Genomic DNA, 16,784 nt, shown 5'->3' with positions numbered 1-16,784 from the left:
CAGTCTAAATGTCTGTTGGGTGTTACTGTTGAATGTGGCATACTCAAGAAATGAGACAAAGCCACTACAGTGTTTTTATTTTCCATGTATGCACATGCAAATATTATATGTATATATATATGTATATATGCAAATATTATATGTATATATATGTACATATGCAAATATTATATGTGTATATATATATATATATATATATATATATATATGTATTCACGACAGTATATTTCATGACATGAGAACGTGAATGCCCCAGTTGGCTGTAGTGGAGGCAGGGGAGACACTGGGATGTTGCTCTTAGCTGTGCTATATTTGACATGAGGAAGCAGTCCCCCTGTGTCATTTGGTGAAATGTCATTACTTGTATTTTGTCATTAGAGGCTCAACTGAGTGAGAAGATTTCACTTCAGGCAATCCAGCAGCTGGTTAGGAAATCCTACCAAGCTCTGGCTCTGTGGAAACTCCTTTGTGAACATCAGTTTTCTGTCATTGTCGGAGAACTTCAAAAGGTGAGGTGGCTTTTGTCCTCTTGTGTTATTTAATACTCAAAATGCTTATTTCTTTTTTTACATTCATGTGTGCTATATGTGGTGACACATGCCTTTGAGTCAGGTGGATCTTTCTAAGTTATAGGCCAGCTTGATATTTGTAATGAATTAATCCCAGGACAGCCAGGGTTGTGTAGAGAAAACTCCACCTCAACAAAAATTAAATTAAAGATTGATGCATGTGTGTGTTCTGCCTATATGTATGTAAGACCATGAAATGCTTGCCTGGTGGTGCCCAAAGAAGCCATCAGATCCCCTTGGAACTGGAGTTACAGACGTTGTGATCTTCCATGTGGGTGCTGGGAACTGAGCCTGTGTCCTCTTTTAAGAGCGCCAGTGCTCCTGACTGCCAAGCTGCCTCTCCAGTCCCTACAGTTCTAGCTTTAAGCAACGTTTCAAAATGAAAAGGTGGTGTCCGGTTCTATTTCCTAGTGGCAGACAGAGAGTGGTTATGGTTGTTGTTGCAGTCTTTCTTGGTTTTTAAACTTACATAAACTTTTGTTTTCTCCCTTTTAAATGTGAAACTCCGCTATTTAGTGGATGGAAACTATATTATTTTCCATGCCAGGTAGGATTTCATTGGATTATAAACTTAGGGTAGGAACTTCTTAGTCACCTGTGATCTGCCTTCCATTACTCCGCATGTGCTCAAGGGATGCAAATAAGGATTTGCCCCAAAACTTGCGATATTTTGTAAATATTTTTGTTGAAATTAAAAAAAAAAAACATAACTATAAAAATACTTTCTGGACTACAGATGACCTTGCCCTGTAGAGCTGTAGCTTAGCAAGGAAATGTGTTCAAAATGCAGCTCAAATTCATGCATCTAACTTTGGAATTCCAACATTATTTAGGGAAAACAAAACGAAAGCAAAAGATTCTTTTGTGTCTGATCTTTGGAGACAGGACCTCACTATGTAGCTCTGTCTGTCCTGGAACTTCCTGTGTTCTCCAGACTAGCCTCCGTCTCACAAAGGTCTGCCTGCCTGAACCTCCAAGTGCAGAGATGCCACACCTCACTCCAGCCATGTTTTTTTTTTTACAAGTAGTGATTGTTTTTGCCAATGGCCAAAAGCAAAGTGGCCTGATACTAGTGCTGGCTGTACCTTGATTCGACTTTTTTTCATTCAAAGTCAGAGGTTTGAATTAAACCTACTATAGGCTCTGACTTTATATGATTTTATTGCTTTTTTTTTTTCAAAGCTGTGTCAATGTTTGGTATATTTTGTTTGTCAGTGCTGGGAATCGAACCTCAGTCCTATTCTTATTTAAATTAGAGTCTATTGGTAGAGTCTTTTATTACTAATGAAATTTCAGCATGGTGGCTTATACCTTTAATCCTAGTATTTGGGAGGCTGAGGCAGGTAGATCTCTGTTTAAAGCCAGCCAGGTCTACATAGTAAGTTCTAGGCCAGCAAGTGCTACCTAATAAGGCCCTGTCTCAAAAAACAAACATTCTACTTTGTGAGAAAATAAAGTATTCTTTGAGTTTGATGAAAGGTTTTCTCTCTCTTTCTAGGAATTTCAAGAGCAGCTGAAGATCACCACCTTTAAGGATCTAGTGATCAGGGACAAAGAGGTCACTGGAGCATTAATTGCTTCTCTTATCAACTGCTACATCAGAGACAATGCTGCTGTAGATGGCATTAGTTTACATCTGCAGGACACCTGTCCTCTTCTGTATAGCACAGATGATGCCGTTTGTTCTAAGGTATGATGTGTCACTGCTTCTTTAGTGTTTTATATGTGACGTTTCATAGTGATGAGTGGGAGTGGAGAATCATGGTTTTTCCATATATGACCTCAGGGTCATTTCTTAATATGCTCCACTGTCAGAATCCTCAACTAAGAAATGGGTTAAAATATATGGTTTCTTTAAAATACATGTATACTCTTTTAAGTGTTACATATAGAGTAGAGTATCTTTGGCAGTATTTTTAGGCCATGGTTTAAAAGACAAAGCTTATGGGACTGGACAGTGGTGTTTTTGGCTCAGTGGTTAAGAGCACTGACCTTGTCTGGAGGACCCAGGTTCAACTCCCAGCACCCATATGGCAGATCACTACTGTCTATATAAAACCAGACACCCATGGGCATCAGAACATGCTGCTCAGACATACATGCAAGCAAAACACCCACACACATAAATTTTAGAAAGGTAAAAGTTAGCAATTAAGGGAAAAAAAAACATTTAATTTAGTAATTAATTAAGATAATTGGAGTTTGTTTCCTTCCTTAGAAAGTAAGGAAAATCACTAAAACTTTAAGTAAATTTGGAGTGAATCAAAGTTAATGAGGCAATTCTTATTGATCCTTTCCTACAGGTGAAAAAAAAAACTTAAGTGTCACATGATGAACTGCCTGCTGACCAGTAATGTATTGACTAGGCAAGAGCATTCCCAGACAAGGCTATCTGGGAAAGACTAGCTAGGATTATTTTGGTCAAAAACTTTTCTGCCTAAAAGTAAGAAGTAAGTTTGTAGAATTTTTATTTATAATGATAATAAGCCACATGTAAATTTAGACAGACTAAACATATAAACAGCATCGTCTGCCTGCTTCAGTTCGCCTCTGTTTAAGCTTTTGTCCTCTCTTTAGGCAAATGAGCTTCTTCAGCGTTCCCGACAAGTTCAGAGTAAGAATGAGAGAGAGAGAATGTTAAGGGAGTCACTGAAGGAGTACCAGAAAATCAGCAACCAAGTAGACCTTCCCAGTGTTTGTGCTCAGTACAGGCAAGGTGAGACCACATCCATCTTGTGTCTTTTTTGTAGCTAAGAGGGCACAAGGCCATATGTGAATGCAGCAGAGTGATCTAGAGTCTCTTCTCAGAGGACACAAGGCCATGTGTGAGTGCAGCAGAGTGATCTAGAGTCTCTTCTCAGAGGACACAAGGCCATGTGTGAGTGCAGCAGAGTGATCTAGAGTCTCTTCTCAGAGGCAAAGCTTCTAGCATCTTTGGCTAAAGTGATACTTTGAATTGTGTAGTTTGCTTTTATTTATTTTGTTTCCCTTTTTCCTTTTCCAACTGGAGAGCAGACTAGCACCTGTACAAGTGAGGCAAGTGCTTACTTATTTTTTGGGACAATCTTACATGTAACTCAGGCTGGCCATGATCTGAACTGTCTGTAGTCAAGGATAGCCTTGAGCTTCTCATGCTTCCGCCTCCTTCTCCGAAGCCTGAGATTACACATGCCCCTCTCTTTCACACACTCCCCTCTCTTTCTGGCTGATATATTTTTGGCTTTTCAGTTCTTTTTAAGCTACACTACTAAATTATACTTAGTTTTAAAATGCCTAAAATTATTGACTAGTTTTAAAAGTAAAAACTATAACTATCAGCACAAATTTGAATCACAAGTTTTTCCCTCTGAAACTTGTTATTTTATATATGAAGGTTTTTTTCCCAAGGAGGGATCCATTAATATCTGCTTTCTAGCCATATTAGGTCTTTTCCTTTTATATAAATAAACACATCAGAACTATTTTGCAGTGCCATTACCAGAATAAGACAGAATAACTGTGTTTAATAGAAACATAGCGTTCTACCCTGTTTCCTTTTTATACCTGCCTAAGAGAGCATTTGCAGCTTAGTAGCTCTAAACCCTGGCCTTTGTCTTTCCCATTAGTGCGCTTTTATGAGGGTGTGGTGGAACTTTCTCTTACTGCTGCGGAGAAAAAAGATCCCCAGGGTCTTGGACTCCATTTCTATAAACATGGGGAACCAGAAGAGGATGTAGTTGGTCTTCAGACTTTCCAAGAGAGGTGAGTTCTCAACCCTCAGCTGATTATTTGGCTTTTAGAGACAGACTTTCTTTGTATAAAATTTTTATTGATAATATACGAAAAGAGCATGTCAAGTACAACCCTTGTGCTCTCAGATACAAAGAGTTGGGTTGTTACCAATTCCTGAATCCTGCTTATAATTCCTAGCTTATATGTAAGATTTTATTTAGTCTCATGAAAATTGAGAAAGCACATACAAGCGTTTTGTGTGTTTATGAATGTGTTATGTGCACGCTTGGAAGTCAAGTGAAGACATCAGGTGACCTGTTTTCTGTCACTCTCCAATGTGCTCTTTTACAGGGCTTCTCACTGAAGCTGCAGTTAGGCTGGCAGTCAGCAAGTCCAAGCAGTCCTTGGTCCCACAGTGCTGGAGTTCTTAACAGGGACAGTCACCCCTGCCTTTTTGCGTGGGTCCTGGAAAATTGTTCCCAAGTCCTCATGCTTGTAGAGCAACCAATTTCATCTGCTGAGCTGCCATCTCAGCCTGAAAAATGTTTTTGTTAGTATTTATTTATTTATTTATTTTGAAATATGTATCCCCAGTCAGTCCAGAAATCTTTGTAAGCCAATCTGGCCTCAAACTCAGTGATCAGTTTCTCTCTTCCTCCCAAATCCTAGGACTAAAGGCACCTGTACCTTATAAATGGTTTTGCTCCAGTACCTGTGGGATTGTTTTCCTTTTCTCTATTTATTTATGTTTACTTATTGTAGTTTTTGAGATGTCTGATTTGAGAACAAAACTGACTCCTCTCACACCTGGTTCCAGGTGAAAAAATAAGTTGTTTTTTTTTTTTTTTTCCAAAAGAAAAAGTCTTACATGGCCACAAATCTGTAGAGATTTAAAGAAATATGCTAATTTTTACAAATTTTTGGTATTTGTTTCACCAAATAGTTTTCAGATCTTTTGAAAAAAATATATTGGATTTTTTTTTGAGAGAAGGATAGAGGATATAGGGGCTTTGGTGTAAATTTTATCATCATCATTATTTATTTATGTATATAGCTGTTTTATCTGCATATGCGTACATCTTTTTTTGTAACTGATATCTCAGACTGCCTTGGAGATGCTGGAAATTGAACCCTAGTCATCTGGGAGTGTGGTGGGTTCTTAACCACTGAGCCATCTCTTCAATTCCAAACAAGCTTCAAACTCAATCCTGCCTCAGCCTCCTGAGTATTAGATTTAGATGCAGCTATATGACTGTCTGTTTGCTTGATTGTTTGAGATAGGGTTTTATGTATCCTGGCCTGATAGAAGATGAGAAAAGTATTTTAGTATTTTCTAGTTAAACAATGTGATTGACTCTCTTCTTTTTCAGATTAAACAGTTACAAGTGCATTACAGATACACTTCAAGAACTGGTAAATCAAAGTAAGGCAGCTCCTCAGTCTCCTAGTGTACCCAAAAAACCTGGTCCTCCAGTGTTGTCCTCTGATCCCAACATGCTGAGCAATGAAGAAGCAGGACATCACGTAAGGGCTGGTTTTGAAAGTGCTGTGGGGTAGTGGAGGTATAATCACTGGGAATGGTAGTTGCTCTTCAGCCACGCTAATTTTCACTGTTTTCTTTATTTTAGTTTGAACAAATGCTTAAATTGGCTCAGCGATCCAAGGATGAGCTCTTCAGTATAGCTCTTTATAACTGGCTAATACAAGCTGACCTTGCAGATAAACTACTACAGGTAAAAATATTGTTTGTGCAATATAGTTTATGTCAATTTATATTTCCAAGTTGTATAACAGTTTGTATAGATATAGGAAATTACTTTTTTATCCTATGTATAACGTTAGGTGTTAGCATATGGCTAAGTATATAATTTCCTTTTCTAAGAAGCAAAATACACTGTTTTAATGTTGTTTAGCGGCTGATTTGAATAGTAGCATTGTTGGGTAGAAGTCTTTGGAATAGTAATTAGGCTCTTTTTTAAGTCACTGGATGCCTGGCACGAGATCAGTAGACCAGGCTGCACTCAAACTCACAGAGATCGCCTACATCTGCCTCCTGAGTGCTGGTATGAAAGGCATGTGCCGTCACACTCAGCCAAACATTTTCCTTTCTAAGTCTTATTGTTCATTGATGTATAAACTTAAGACTTGTTAGTGCCAAGGGTGCCGTTTGAGCCAAGAGTCAGTAACTGTATTATCAAAGTTCATTAAAAGAATTAGAATTTTACAGCAAATTTATTTATTAGTATGTTACAGAAAGTTCTTCATTAGTATAATGAAAATCACTTGTACTGAGTAAATTTTCTGCTTCACCTATTGATGTTATATTCAGTTTTATATATACACGTGCCTGTATGTGTATGTGATGTGTATGTGTGTGTAAGTGCGCACACTCGCACTTATGTTCATTTGAACCCAGGAGGTTAGCCCAGGCAGTGGAGAGATCTTACATCAGAAGAATGGGTAAAGGCTGTGTGGGTAGCCCACTGGTAGAACACAAAACACTGGTTTCTACTTTAAAAGCACCTAGGTGATCGCAAACATTTTCTGTGCCACTGCAATTTCTAGATTGCGTCTCCATTTCTTGAGCCACATCTTGTCCGAATGGCCAAAGTGGATCAAAACCGAGTCCGCTATATGGATTTACTCTGGAGGTATTATGAGAAGAACAGGAGTTTCAGCAGTGCTGCTCGGGTCCTGTCCAAGTTGGCTGACATGCACAGGTAAGGAAGGCATCAGAGAGTCTCATTTTCAGAGTAGGATAGAGCTCTTTGTGTGTGTGTGTGTGTGTGTGTTTGCATCTGCCCAGAGGCTATAGAGCATCAGATCATCTAGAACTTGAGCTGTGGGCATTTGTGAGCTGCCTGACATGGAAGCTGAGACATCTCTTTAGGCCTTTATTTATTAACTTGTAAATTTTTAATTTAGGGGGCTAGAGAGATAGCTCAGTGGTTAAGAGCACTGACTGCTCTTCCAGAGGCTTTGAGATCAGTTCCCAGCAACCACATGGTGGCTCACAGCCATCTGTAACGGGATCTGATGCCCTCTTCTGGTGTGTCAGTGACAACGTGCTCATATCCATAAAATTATTTTTAAAAAGATTTTTAAAAAATGTTTAGTTTAATTGGAGTGGAGATAGTGACTACAGGGGGGGGAAAGGAAATCTCTTTTAGTCCCTAAATTCATGGAGCACTTTATGTGTAACTTCAAGTGGGAACAATTAAAGGAATGCATCACGCCTGCCACGTGAGGCCTTGAAAAGAAAGGAAGCTAGTTTTTCTCTGATGCAGATTAGACCTGGGTTTGCAGCCTATTTTCTATTATATTCCATTTGTGTATCAGTATGGGTGCATAGGTGCCACACCTCGTGTGAAGGTCAAAGGACAGCCTGAGGTACTCAGTCTCTCTTTCCACCCTAGGTCAAACTTGAGACGTGAGGCTAGGTAGAAATTGCCTGTGTCTGCTGAGTTAGCTTGTCAGCAGCCTGCAAAAGGTGGTTTAATACTGGTTGATCTGAGAGGTTCCCAATGAGTGAATCAGCTTATTTGTTTCCTTGCTGAAAGAGTTTCATGCATCTGCAGTTTCATCTGGTCTCTTAAGTAATTCTAGCATCTCAGATGTTCCGGGGGTGTTAAAGTAGTCTTGGGAGACCACTGAAGATGGATGTCAGGATTCTGTTGAGTCCCATTAAGGGAAAGTTGTGTCTGTCTTTTTTTTAAGATTGTATTTATTTTATTTTATTTTATTTTATTTTATATATGTGAGTACACTGTCACTGTCTTCAAACACACCAGAAGAGGGTACTAGACACTGTGGTTGCTGGGAATTGAACTCAGGACCTCTGGAACAGCAGTCAGTGCTTTTAACCTCTGAGCCATCTCCAGTCCCTAACTTGTTTCTTTTTCTGGCCAAGAAAGTCATGACATTCTGATTTGCTCCTAAGATGAAATATATACACTATTATGTGACAGTAAATGTTTTAATCCAGTTGTTCTGTTAGTCATCTGTCTATGAGTCTAGGCTATAGGAAAGCTAATTCACCTGAAGACATGCTAGGAACAGGGAGGATTAATTGTTTTCTTAATGAGACAATCCACTTATTTTTGAAGAAATCATTGCCTTGCTATAGTCACTTTTCTTGATTACTGTTTTTTTTTTTTAATCTATATTTTCCCAAAGCCTTGAATCCCCAATTCAAAAAAGCCTTTATCATTCTATCTGTGTCTAGCCTCCGTGTCACAGAGATCTACCTGTCTTTGCCTCTGACTCTCCTAGCTCCTCACATGACCACTTCTAAATAATACTGGTTTTCCTTTTATTTTCTTCATCTTCCTCCCCCAGGCAGCTGCCAGGGTTTGCAGCTTACCTGCTCTGTTGCTTTTCTCTTAAACAGTGATAAAATTGTCCTTGAGGCTTCTTTCTAATCCATATTTTAATTCTTTAATTAATGAAACCAGAAACACACAAAAGGGAACCCCAACTTTCCCAGTAACATGCTTCCCAATGTAGGATACCCAGTGATTCCAGTAACAGCAGAATTTCCTGGTTTTGACATAAGCATGAGTATTTGTTACCTAAAGTCATGAACTTATTACTAGAAAGCTAAAGTAATTGGCCAAACATGACAGTGAATGTAATTCCAGAACTTAGGAGGTGGAGGCAAGAAGATTAATGCCTGTTCCAGGCCAGTCAGGCAGTCTGTATAGTGAGGCCCGGTGTTGAAAAAAAAAATGATAATAACAACAACAATAATAATAATTTTTTGTATTTCTTCAAAAGCCTTTTGTATTCTGGTCTTAAAATAGTATGTCTTACTTGATATATTTGAATCTTAAGAAACTGTAGCTAAATTTACAAATTTTTCTTCCTAGCACAGAAATTTCACTTCAGCAGCGACTAGAATACATTGCTCGAGCCATTCTTAGTGCGAAGAGTTCCACTGCCATTTCTTCCATAGCTGCAGATGGTGAATTTCTGCATGAATTAGAAGAGAAAATGGAAGTAAGTACTAAATACTTAGGCTTCGTCATGTAGAAGAGTTACACTACGGTCTGCTCTTAACCATGACTCGAGTTCTGCTGAAGTCATTGTTAATTCTAAACGTGTCTGCCTATGAATGTGTACCTATGTCGTGTTTGGATGTAAATGTTAAGGAAACGGTGTTTAGGACATAAAGGCATAATTTGGAAGATTCTCCCTTGGCTTATCCGTAATTTTTATTTTTCATTTTCTCAACTGATGAGCAGCAGTTGGATCACGTGGCATTTATCACGTATTCTATCTAATAAGTAAATGTAAGGAGTAGACTGAGCAGCTTTAACTGAAATTTAAAAATCTTATTGTTGTCTAAACGAAAGAGGTTATTTCTTACAAAAATTAGGTAAATGTCCTGCTGGCTTTCCTTCTCATGTTCACATTCGGAATGCACTCTGTTATCTGGTGGAGGAAGAAAAGATAAACTTTACAAGATGCACATTTACTCTTTGAAAACCATAGCCCTGACATAAAAGATTGACTTCCCTTTCTCATTTCTGGAGTGACTTAGGTCCAGTGGCATTGGCAGCTGGAGATCCAGCCTAGAAATTTGTCAGTGGTCATTGAGTTACTAATGGCAGTGAGTTTGGGGAGCAGTATTCCTTGTCACATCTCATTTCCTGTGGCATTAGTTTCCTTGAAAGGATAGTCTCTTACAATATAAGTCTGTAGTATTAATAGACTCCCTTTACTTTAGCAACTTAAACTTTTGGACAAGAGATTATTTCTTATTTCTTCAAATACCTGTTGAGTACTATAAAGATATTAATACATTGTATTTATTTTCTGTTGATACTAGGTTGCTAGGATCCAACTTCAGATACAAGAGACACTACAAAGGCAGTACTCCCATCATTCTTCAGTGCAGGATGCAATTTCTCAGCTGGATTCTGAGCTCATGGACATTACTAAGGTAACAGAAATCCAGTGAAATTCCTGGGATAGTTACTTTGCTTTTAGAAATCCTGTGTGTGTGTGTGTGTGTGTGTGTGTGTGTGTGTGTGTGTGTGTGTGTGTGTGTGAGAGAGAGAGAGAGACAGACAGACAGACAGACAGACAGACAGACAGACAGAGACACTGGGGCGGGGGAGATTGATTTGCTTCATGGGTGCGTAACTGAGGTTCTCTTTGACAGCTTGTCACTGGCCCGATAAGTTCCAGCTGCTGCACATGACTTTAGTATGACTCCTAGAAAAGGCAGAGCTATTCCTGCCAGAACAGAAGACTTTTGTTGTTGCTGTTGTTGTTTGGTCGTTAAAGTTTGCTTTGGTGTTTGAAGACCCTGCTGGTGTTGAATTTGTGGCATTCCTGCCCCTGCTGGCATTTCAGGCTGCTTGTGCCATCACACGCAGCTTAGAGCCAGATCATTGATAGCTTCGTGGTTTATTTTTGTCTATCTAGTTGAGCGTCTTTTCCTCTTCATGGTTCTTACAGTGTCTTCTTCTACAGACACTCTTCTTGTACATGGTTCCAAGTGCTTTGTACATGGTTTCTCTGTGTGGCGTTGGTTGTCCTGGAACTTGCGCTGTAGACCAAGTTGGCCTCAAATTCCCAGATTTGCCTGCCTCTGCCTCCCGAGCTCCTAAAATAGCACGTGGCATGCTGAAACCTGATTGAGAGTACAAATGAAGACCCTGTCTCAAAAGAAAAGTTCCAAAGCTGAAACTTTGAGCACTAACTAGCACAACACTGCAAGTGGAAAATTCTACATGTGATCTTATGTACTGAGTCACCATTGAAACACTTGGTATTGTTAAAAATTTTGTGTAAAATTTCCCTTGGACTAAGTGTATTCACATTTAAACTGGGGTCCCATTCCTAGTGTATCTTGTGCGTGCATGCACATATTTTAAAATACTTGTTACTAAATATTTTGTATAATGGCTACTCATCTTGTAACATATTTTATATGTTTAATTGTTTTTAATTGAAAGGTATATTTCACTTAATATCTCTAAACACTATCCCGTAGTTGAATGTTTAATTTTGATATTTCTTTCCCACAGCTTTATGGGGAATTTGCTGACCCTTTTAAACTTGCAGAATGTAAACTTGCAATCATTCATTGCGCTGGTTATTCAGATCCCATATTGGTACACACACTTTGGCAAGATATCATAGAGAAAGGTAAGTTCAGTTAAAGGATACGTTATTATATATTTTCTAGGGATCCAGAAGAATATAAGCTGCTAGCATATATACCTACTAGAAAGGAGATGGAGAATGTGTGCATACAGTGAATACATGGTGCATACATGGTGCACAGATGATTGTACAGTATGACCCTGGTGAATATTTGTGATAGGGTATACAGCTTATAGGGTATATAGGGTATACCACCTCATAATTTACACATTTCACTCATAATCTTGTAACCAGTACCATTAACCATTACCAGTAACCAGTGATACCCAGAAGTACAGAATCTGTTATTTACATCAATGTAGACATCAGTCCTGAAGTATTTTGCATCTTTAAGGAATTAAGTAATCAATGTAAACATATCACATTTAAAGTAATCATGATTTCTATTGACACGTCTCTTCCAGAATTGAATGATAGCGTAGCGTTGAGCTCGTCAGATCGAATGCATGCTCTTAGCCTCAAGCTTGTCCTCCTTGGCAAAATCTATGCTGGCACACCCCGTTTTTTCCCTCTGGGTAAGCAGTGATCTTGCTATCTGATTTCCTGTTTAATAGTTTTTCTCCATTGGAAAACTTCATTGGCCTATAGAATTTCTTTTTGCTACTCATCTATTTAATTCTGACTCTACAGAAGAAAAATCCCTGGAGGATAACAGAATTTGTTAATGAACAGTTGACTATGAATTTTTTTTGAATAGCTCTTCAAGTTTCAGTATCATTTTGGAATTATGTTTACTGATAAACAATATACTTTAAGTGATTATACTGTTGGAAAACCAATGCTCTCATAGGTGTAGGTGCTCATACATGTTCACAGACATGAATATGGAGTATTCTCCTGGGGGGGGGGGGAGAGAGAGAAATTGGAGACTGAGTGAGGAGATAGCCTGGAGTGTTCCTAGTTCTGGTTCTTGATTGGTGAGCAGGCCACAGGAACCCACCTATCTTCAGCTCCTTGGTGCTAAAATTACAAGCTCATATGTTGTTAAAATCATGTTTTCATGCTTTAAAGAGAAACATTTTCCCAAATGACCTACCTTATTAGCCCTCAAATAGGTCTGAAATTCTTCAAATAGCCACTTGAAACTACTCATATTTATAAAACAATTGGACAGTTTACTATATCAAGAGTTAAAAGTCCAAATTTCTGGGACTTGGTAGCTGGCTTAGCAATAAGAACACTTGTTTTTGCTGAGGACCTGAGTTCATTTCCCAGCATCCTTATGTGTGCTCACAAAGGTATGTAACTGCAGTTCTAGGAGATGCTCATTTCTGGCCTCCACTAACACCAAGTATACATATGGCATATATGCATACATGCAGGCAAAGCACTCATAGTGTTAAGAAATAAAAGTAAACCTTTAATAATTCTTATTTCTGACTTTTCCCCCAGATTTTATTGTGCAGTTCTTGGAGCAGCAAGTTTGTACTTTAAACTGGGATGTGGGGTTTGTGATACAGACCATGAATGAAATCGGTGTGCCTTTACCTAGGCTACTAGAAGTTTATGATCAGCTCTTCAAATCACGGGTAAGGAAAGCAAACTGATCTTCCAAGATACAGAGTGAGGTACTGCATATGTAAATGTGTTATTATTTAGATTGAATGTTTTTAGTGGAGATACGCTTCAACAGTGCAAGTAAAATAAACTATGGACTCTTAACTGAGAGTTGTTTTGCTGTATATCATAACTAAAATGAAGTGCTAATATTTTATATTGGTAAGCATAATTATTTGTGTTTACTCTCATCTTCATAGATTATCCAAAGTAGGAACTATTTGGGGGGGATCAAATCCTATGGCCTTGCACATGTTTAACTAGTGCTGTAGCACCAGACGATAATTCTCAGCTACTTGACTTAAGCACACAAACAGCAGCACATTTATACGTGACCTCATTTTTAAAAACCTTTTGTAAGGGATAGGGCAGTACTCAGCCAATAAAGTGCTTCTCATCCCAAGTTTGATTCCTTGAGCCCTATAAAAACTAAATGCAATGGTGTATGTTTCTAATCCCTGTACTGGAAAGGCAGAGACAGGTGTCCTGGGGCTTTCTAGCTGTGCATTCAGTGGGACACCCTATACAGTATGAGAGAGCTGTGCATGTGTGAGTGCAATAATGTTATCTATCAGTGTTTTTTGGTTTCCTGAGACAGGGTCTTGCCATATATAGTCCAAGCTGGCTTTTTTGGGAGATGGGGGGGTTTGGGGGTTTTTTTGTTTTTGTTTTTGTTTTGAGACAGGGTTTCTCTGTATAGCCCTAGCTGTCCTGGAACTCACTCTGTAGACCAGGCTGGCCTCGAACTGCCTGCCTCTGCCTCCCTAGTGCTGGAATTAAAGGTGTGCCCTGCTAAACCCACTTCACAAATACGGTCTTTATTTCAAATGTTGACCTTAATCTAGTATATAATTTAGGAACTACATATCTGGGTGCAGGGGAGTGTTGGTTTTTTGAAACGGGATCTCACTATGTAGCTTTGGCTGATCTAGAAGTTGGGGTGATCTTAAACTCCCAGAGTCTGCTTGTCTCTGCCTCCAGGGTCTGGGGAATAAGGACATTGGGGATCAGAAGTATCACATGTTCAGCTTCTAATGCTTTTTAATAGAAATTAAAAATAGACTCCACAGACTTTAATTAATATAAATAATTAGGAAAAATACACACACATTTGATAAGTTATAAGAGAATCTCTGACTGTGTATACATACATACATACTTTTTTTTCTCTTTTCATAGGATCCATTCTGGAACAGAGTGAAAAGCCCACTGCACCTTTTGGATTGTATCCATGTACTGTTAACAAGATATGTTGAGAATCCTAGCCTAGTCTTAAATTGTGAGAGGTAACTAAAAATTAAATATTATATTGTGGAAAATTTTTAATTATTTCTACTGAGTACCTGTGTGAAAGTTTAGGAATGTATGTGGAATGCTCTAGAACTTTGGGGGCCATCTTAAGTACATTAGCAATACTATCTGAGTGATAACCTAACCATTAGCATTCACGAAAGACCAGAACAGTTTCTACTGTGATGCTAGATTTTCTAAAGTGAAAGTAGTTTATGAACTACTGCGTGTTCCTTTGCTTTTGGTGTAATGACATAGAACCAAGACATTTCAGTTTTACATTTGTGGTATGATTTCAAGGTATTTTTAGAAACCTGAGAGAATGTAAATGTTGTTAATAGGAATGGTCCTGACAGTCTTCAGTTGAAAATGATAGGTAGCCTGGGGGTAGCTGGCCTTGGGACGTTCCTCTTTCTGTTTTGAAGCACTCACTATTTACACACCATTTACTGAGTTATGGAATCCTTGCTTTTTACTGGGACTCTAAGAAAGTTAATCAAATCTTGATCTGAAACACCTCTTTGAAAGAAATGGGTTTAACTGTAGCTGGTTGAGGGTCTGAAGCAAGCAAGGTCTCAGTGATTAAGAATACTTTCTGCTTTTGCAGAGGTCCTGCATTCATGTCCCAGCAACCACATAGCAGCTCAGGACCATTCATAACAACAGTTGCAGGGTATCTGGTGCCCTCTTCTAGCTTCTGAGGGTGCTGGACAGATACATGGTGCACATACACACATGCAGGCAAAACACTCATACACATAAAAATAAATGAATACATAATAAGAAATCAAAAGTAAGTGAGTGACCTGATGTCTTTCTTGTTACAGGAGAAGGTTTACAAATCTCTGCCTGGATGCCGTCTGTGGTTATCTGGTTGAACTTCAGTCAATGAGTTCTTCAGTAGCAGTACAAGCCATCACTGGGAATTTTAAATCCCTCCAAGCCAAGTTGGAACGGCTCCATTGATTACTGTAGTATATTTTCTTGCTTGCATTTTGGTCTATAAAATAAAAGCTCAGCTGGGTCCGAAAATCAGGTGTTGTATCTAAGAATCTTGGTAGGAATTTTTTTTAATGAATGATAGTTATCTACAAATAGTACATTTGCCAAATGATTTGTTTTTTTATGACTAGTATTTTTTTTTTTTAATTGATAGGTTGGGCCCAGATCTGTAGCTCAGTGGTAAAATGTTTGTATACTATGTAAAAAGTCAGTACCACACACAAACACATCAGTTTATAAAAAGCTGAAATAAGATTATGTATGATTATGACACACAAAGATTTTGAATTTTACTAATGCTAACAATTTTGAATTTGTATTATTTATCTCCAGGTTTATGTAGGGTGTTAGAATTAAAACTTGTAGGCTATGCCAGGCTTGGTGGCACATGCCTTTGAATCCAACACTTGGGGAAGCAGTGGCAGGTGGATCTCTAGAACTCACTGAGATTTCCAGGCCCAGGGCTGCACAGGAAACATTGTTCTAAAACCAACAACAACAAGAACAATAAAAACACCTTATAGGCTGGGTCTGTTCCTATAGTGTTAGATTCTATAATAGTTCTTAATTATTCATTTTTAACTTAATTTTTTTAGAAATCTCCTTGAACCACTAATTTTACCAGTTAACAGCCCTTTATGTTCCCTCTCTTTTCCCCTCTCCCTCTCACCATAAATCTGTATGTTAGATTTTATGTATACATTTATACATGTGTGCACAGGATATGTATGTATGTTGATTGTATATACAGGATTGTTTGAGCATGTGATAAACTTGTAACACTTGTGTGTACTTGAAACCTTCATGATCAGCCAGCTGTGGTGGTGCTCGCCTTTAATGGCAGCACTTGGGAGGAGGGGAAGGGGAGACTCAGAGTTCACGACCAGTCTGGTCTCCATATGGAGTTACAATTCAGCCACACACAGCTATACAATGACTACTGTTTCCTTAGAACCCTCACTGTCAAATTGTATGCTTTAAGCAGCAAAAACTGTGGCATAAATGCCTGTCTTTGTGTTTTAATCATCTTTTCAGTGGATCCAGACTTACGTCTTACTGATCAACCCACTTGAACTCCTGTTTTCTATATGGATGAGTTCCCTCTCAATTTGATTTTTCCAACTCCCCTCCCCTCTTTTTTTTTTAACCAATAACCACAAGTTTTATCTAAGACATAGTGTATAAAGCAACATTGTTAGTAATCTAATTTGTTTTTGTTTTTTTAATACTGGTGGGTTGAATACAGGGTTTTCATGCTAAGCAGTGAGCTTTCACTGAAGGTATAGCCTCAACCCCTGAATTATTTTTAACATGTTAAAAGAGCTAACTAAACTAAGTGTTCCAAATTATTATCAAAGACAAAGGGAAAGACTGAGGACTAAGGCCAACCAAAAAAAAAAGAGAAAAAAAGAAAAAGAAAAAACAGCTGCTTTCTATTGTTTATTTTATTTTTGCAACAGATTCTGACATAGCCTAGGC

The 16,784-nt window shown here is 38.4% G+C and overlaps 1 protein-coding gene across 1 annotated transcript in view; it reads left to right on the top strand.

Annotated features, from left to right (window-relative positions):
• Window positions 1-16,280, top strand: part of Nup155 (nucleoporin 155) — a 49,771-nt gene extending 33,491 nt beyond the window's left edge. The window contains exons 22-35 of the mRNA XM_034523421.2: window positions 379-509; window positions 2,068-2,259; window positions 3,147-3,285; window positions 4,175-4,310; window positions 5,651-5,804; window positions 5,909-6,013; window positions 6,846-7,000; window positions 9,149-9,278; window positions 10,111-10,224; window positions 11,318-11,438; window positions 11,861-11,971; window positions 12,849-12,985; window positions 14,193-14,299; window positions 15,131-16,280. Coding sequence (XP_034379312.1) covers window positions 379-509; window positions 2,068-2,259; window positions 3,147-3,285; window positions 4,175-4,310; window positions 5,651-5,804; window positions 5,909-6,013; window positions 6,846-7,000; window positions 9,149-9,278; window positions 10,111-10,224; window positions 11,318-11,438; window positions 11,861-11,971; window positions 12,849-12,985; window positions 14,193-14,299; window positions 15,131-15,269 — 1,871 coding nt within the window. The 3' untranslated portion in view covers window positions 15,270-16,280. The remainder of the gene's footprint in view (window positions 1-378; window positions 510-2,067; window positions 2,260-3,146; window positions 3,286-4,174; window positions 4,311-5,650; window positions 5,805-5,908; window positions 6,014-6,845; window positions 7,001-9,148; window positions 9,279-10,110; window positions 10,225-11,317; window positions 11,439-11,860; window positions 11,972-12,848; window positions 12,986-14,192; window positions 14,300-15,130) is intronic.
• The last annotated feature ends 504 nt before the right edge of the window (window positions 16,281-16,784 follow it).

This window comes from Arvicanthis niloticus, chromosome 19 (genome assembly GCF_011762505.2).
Source record: "Arvicanthis niloticus isolate mArvNil1 chromosome 19, mArvNil1.pat.X, whole genome shotgun sequence".
Lineage (NCBI taxonomy): Eukaryota > Metazoa > Chordata > Mammalia > Rodentia > Muridae > Arvicanthis > Arvicanthis niloticus.
The sequence above is the reverse complement of the archived record's forward strand: the minus strand, read 5'-3'. Positions and strand labels throughout refer to the sequence as shown.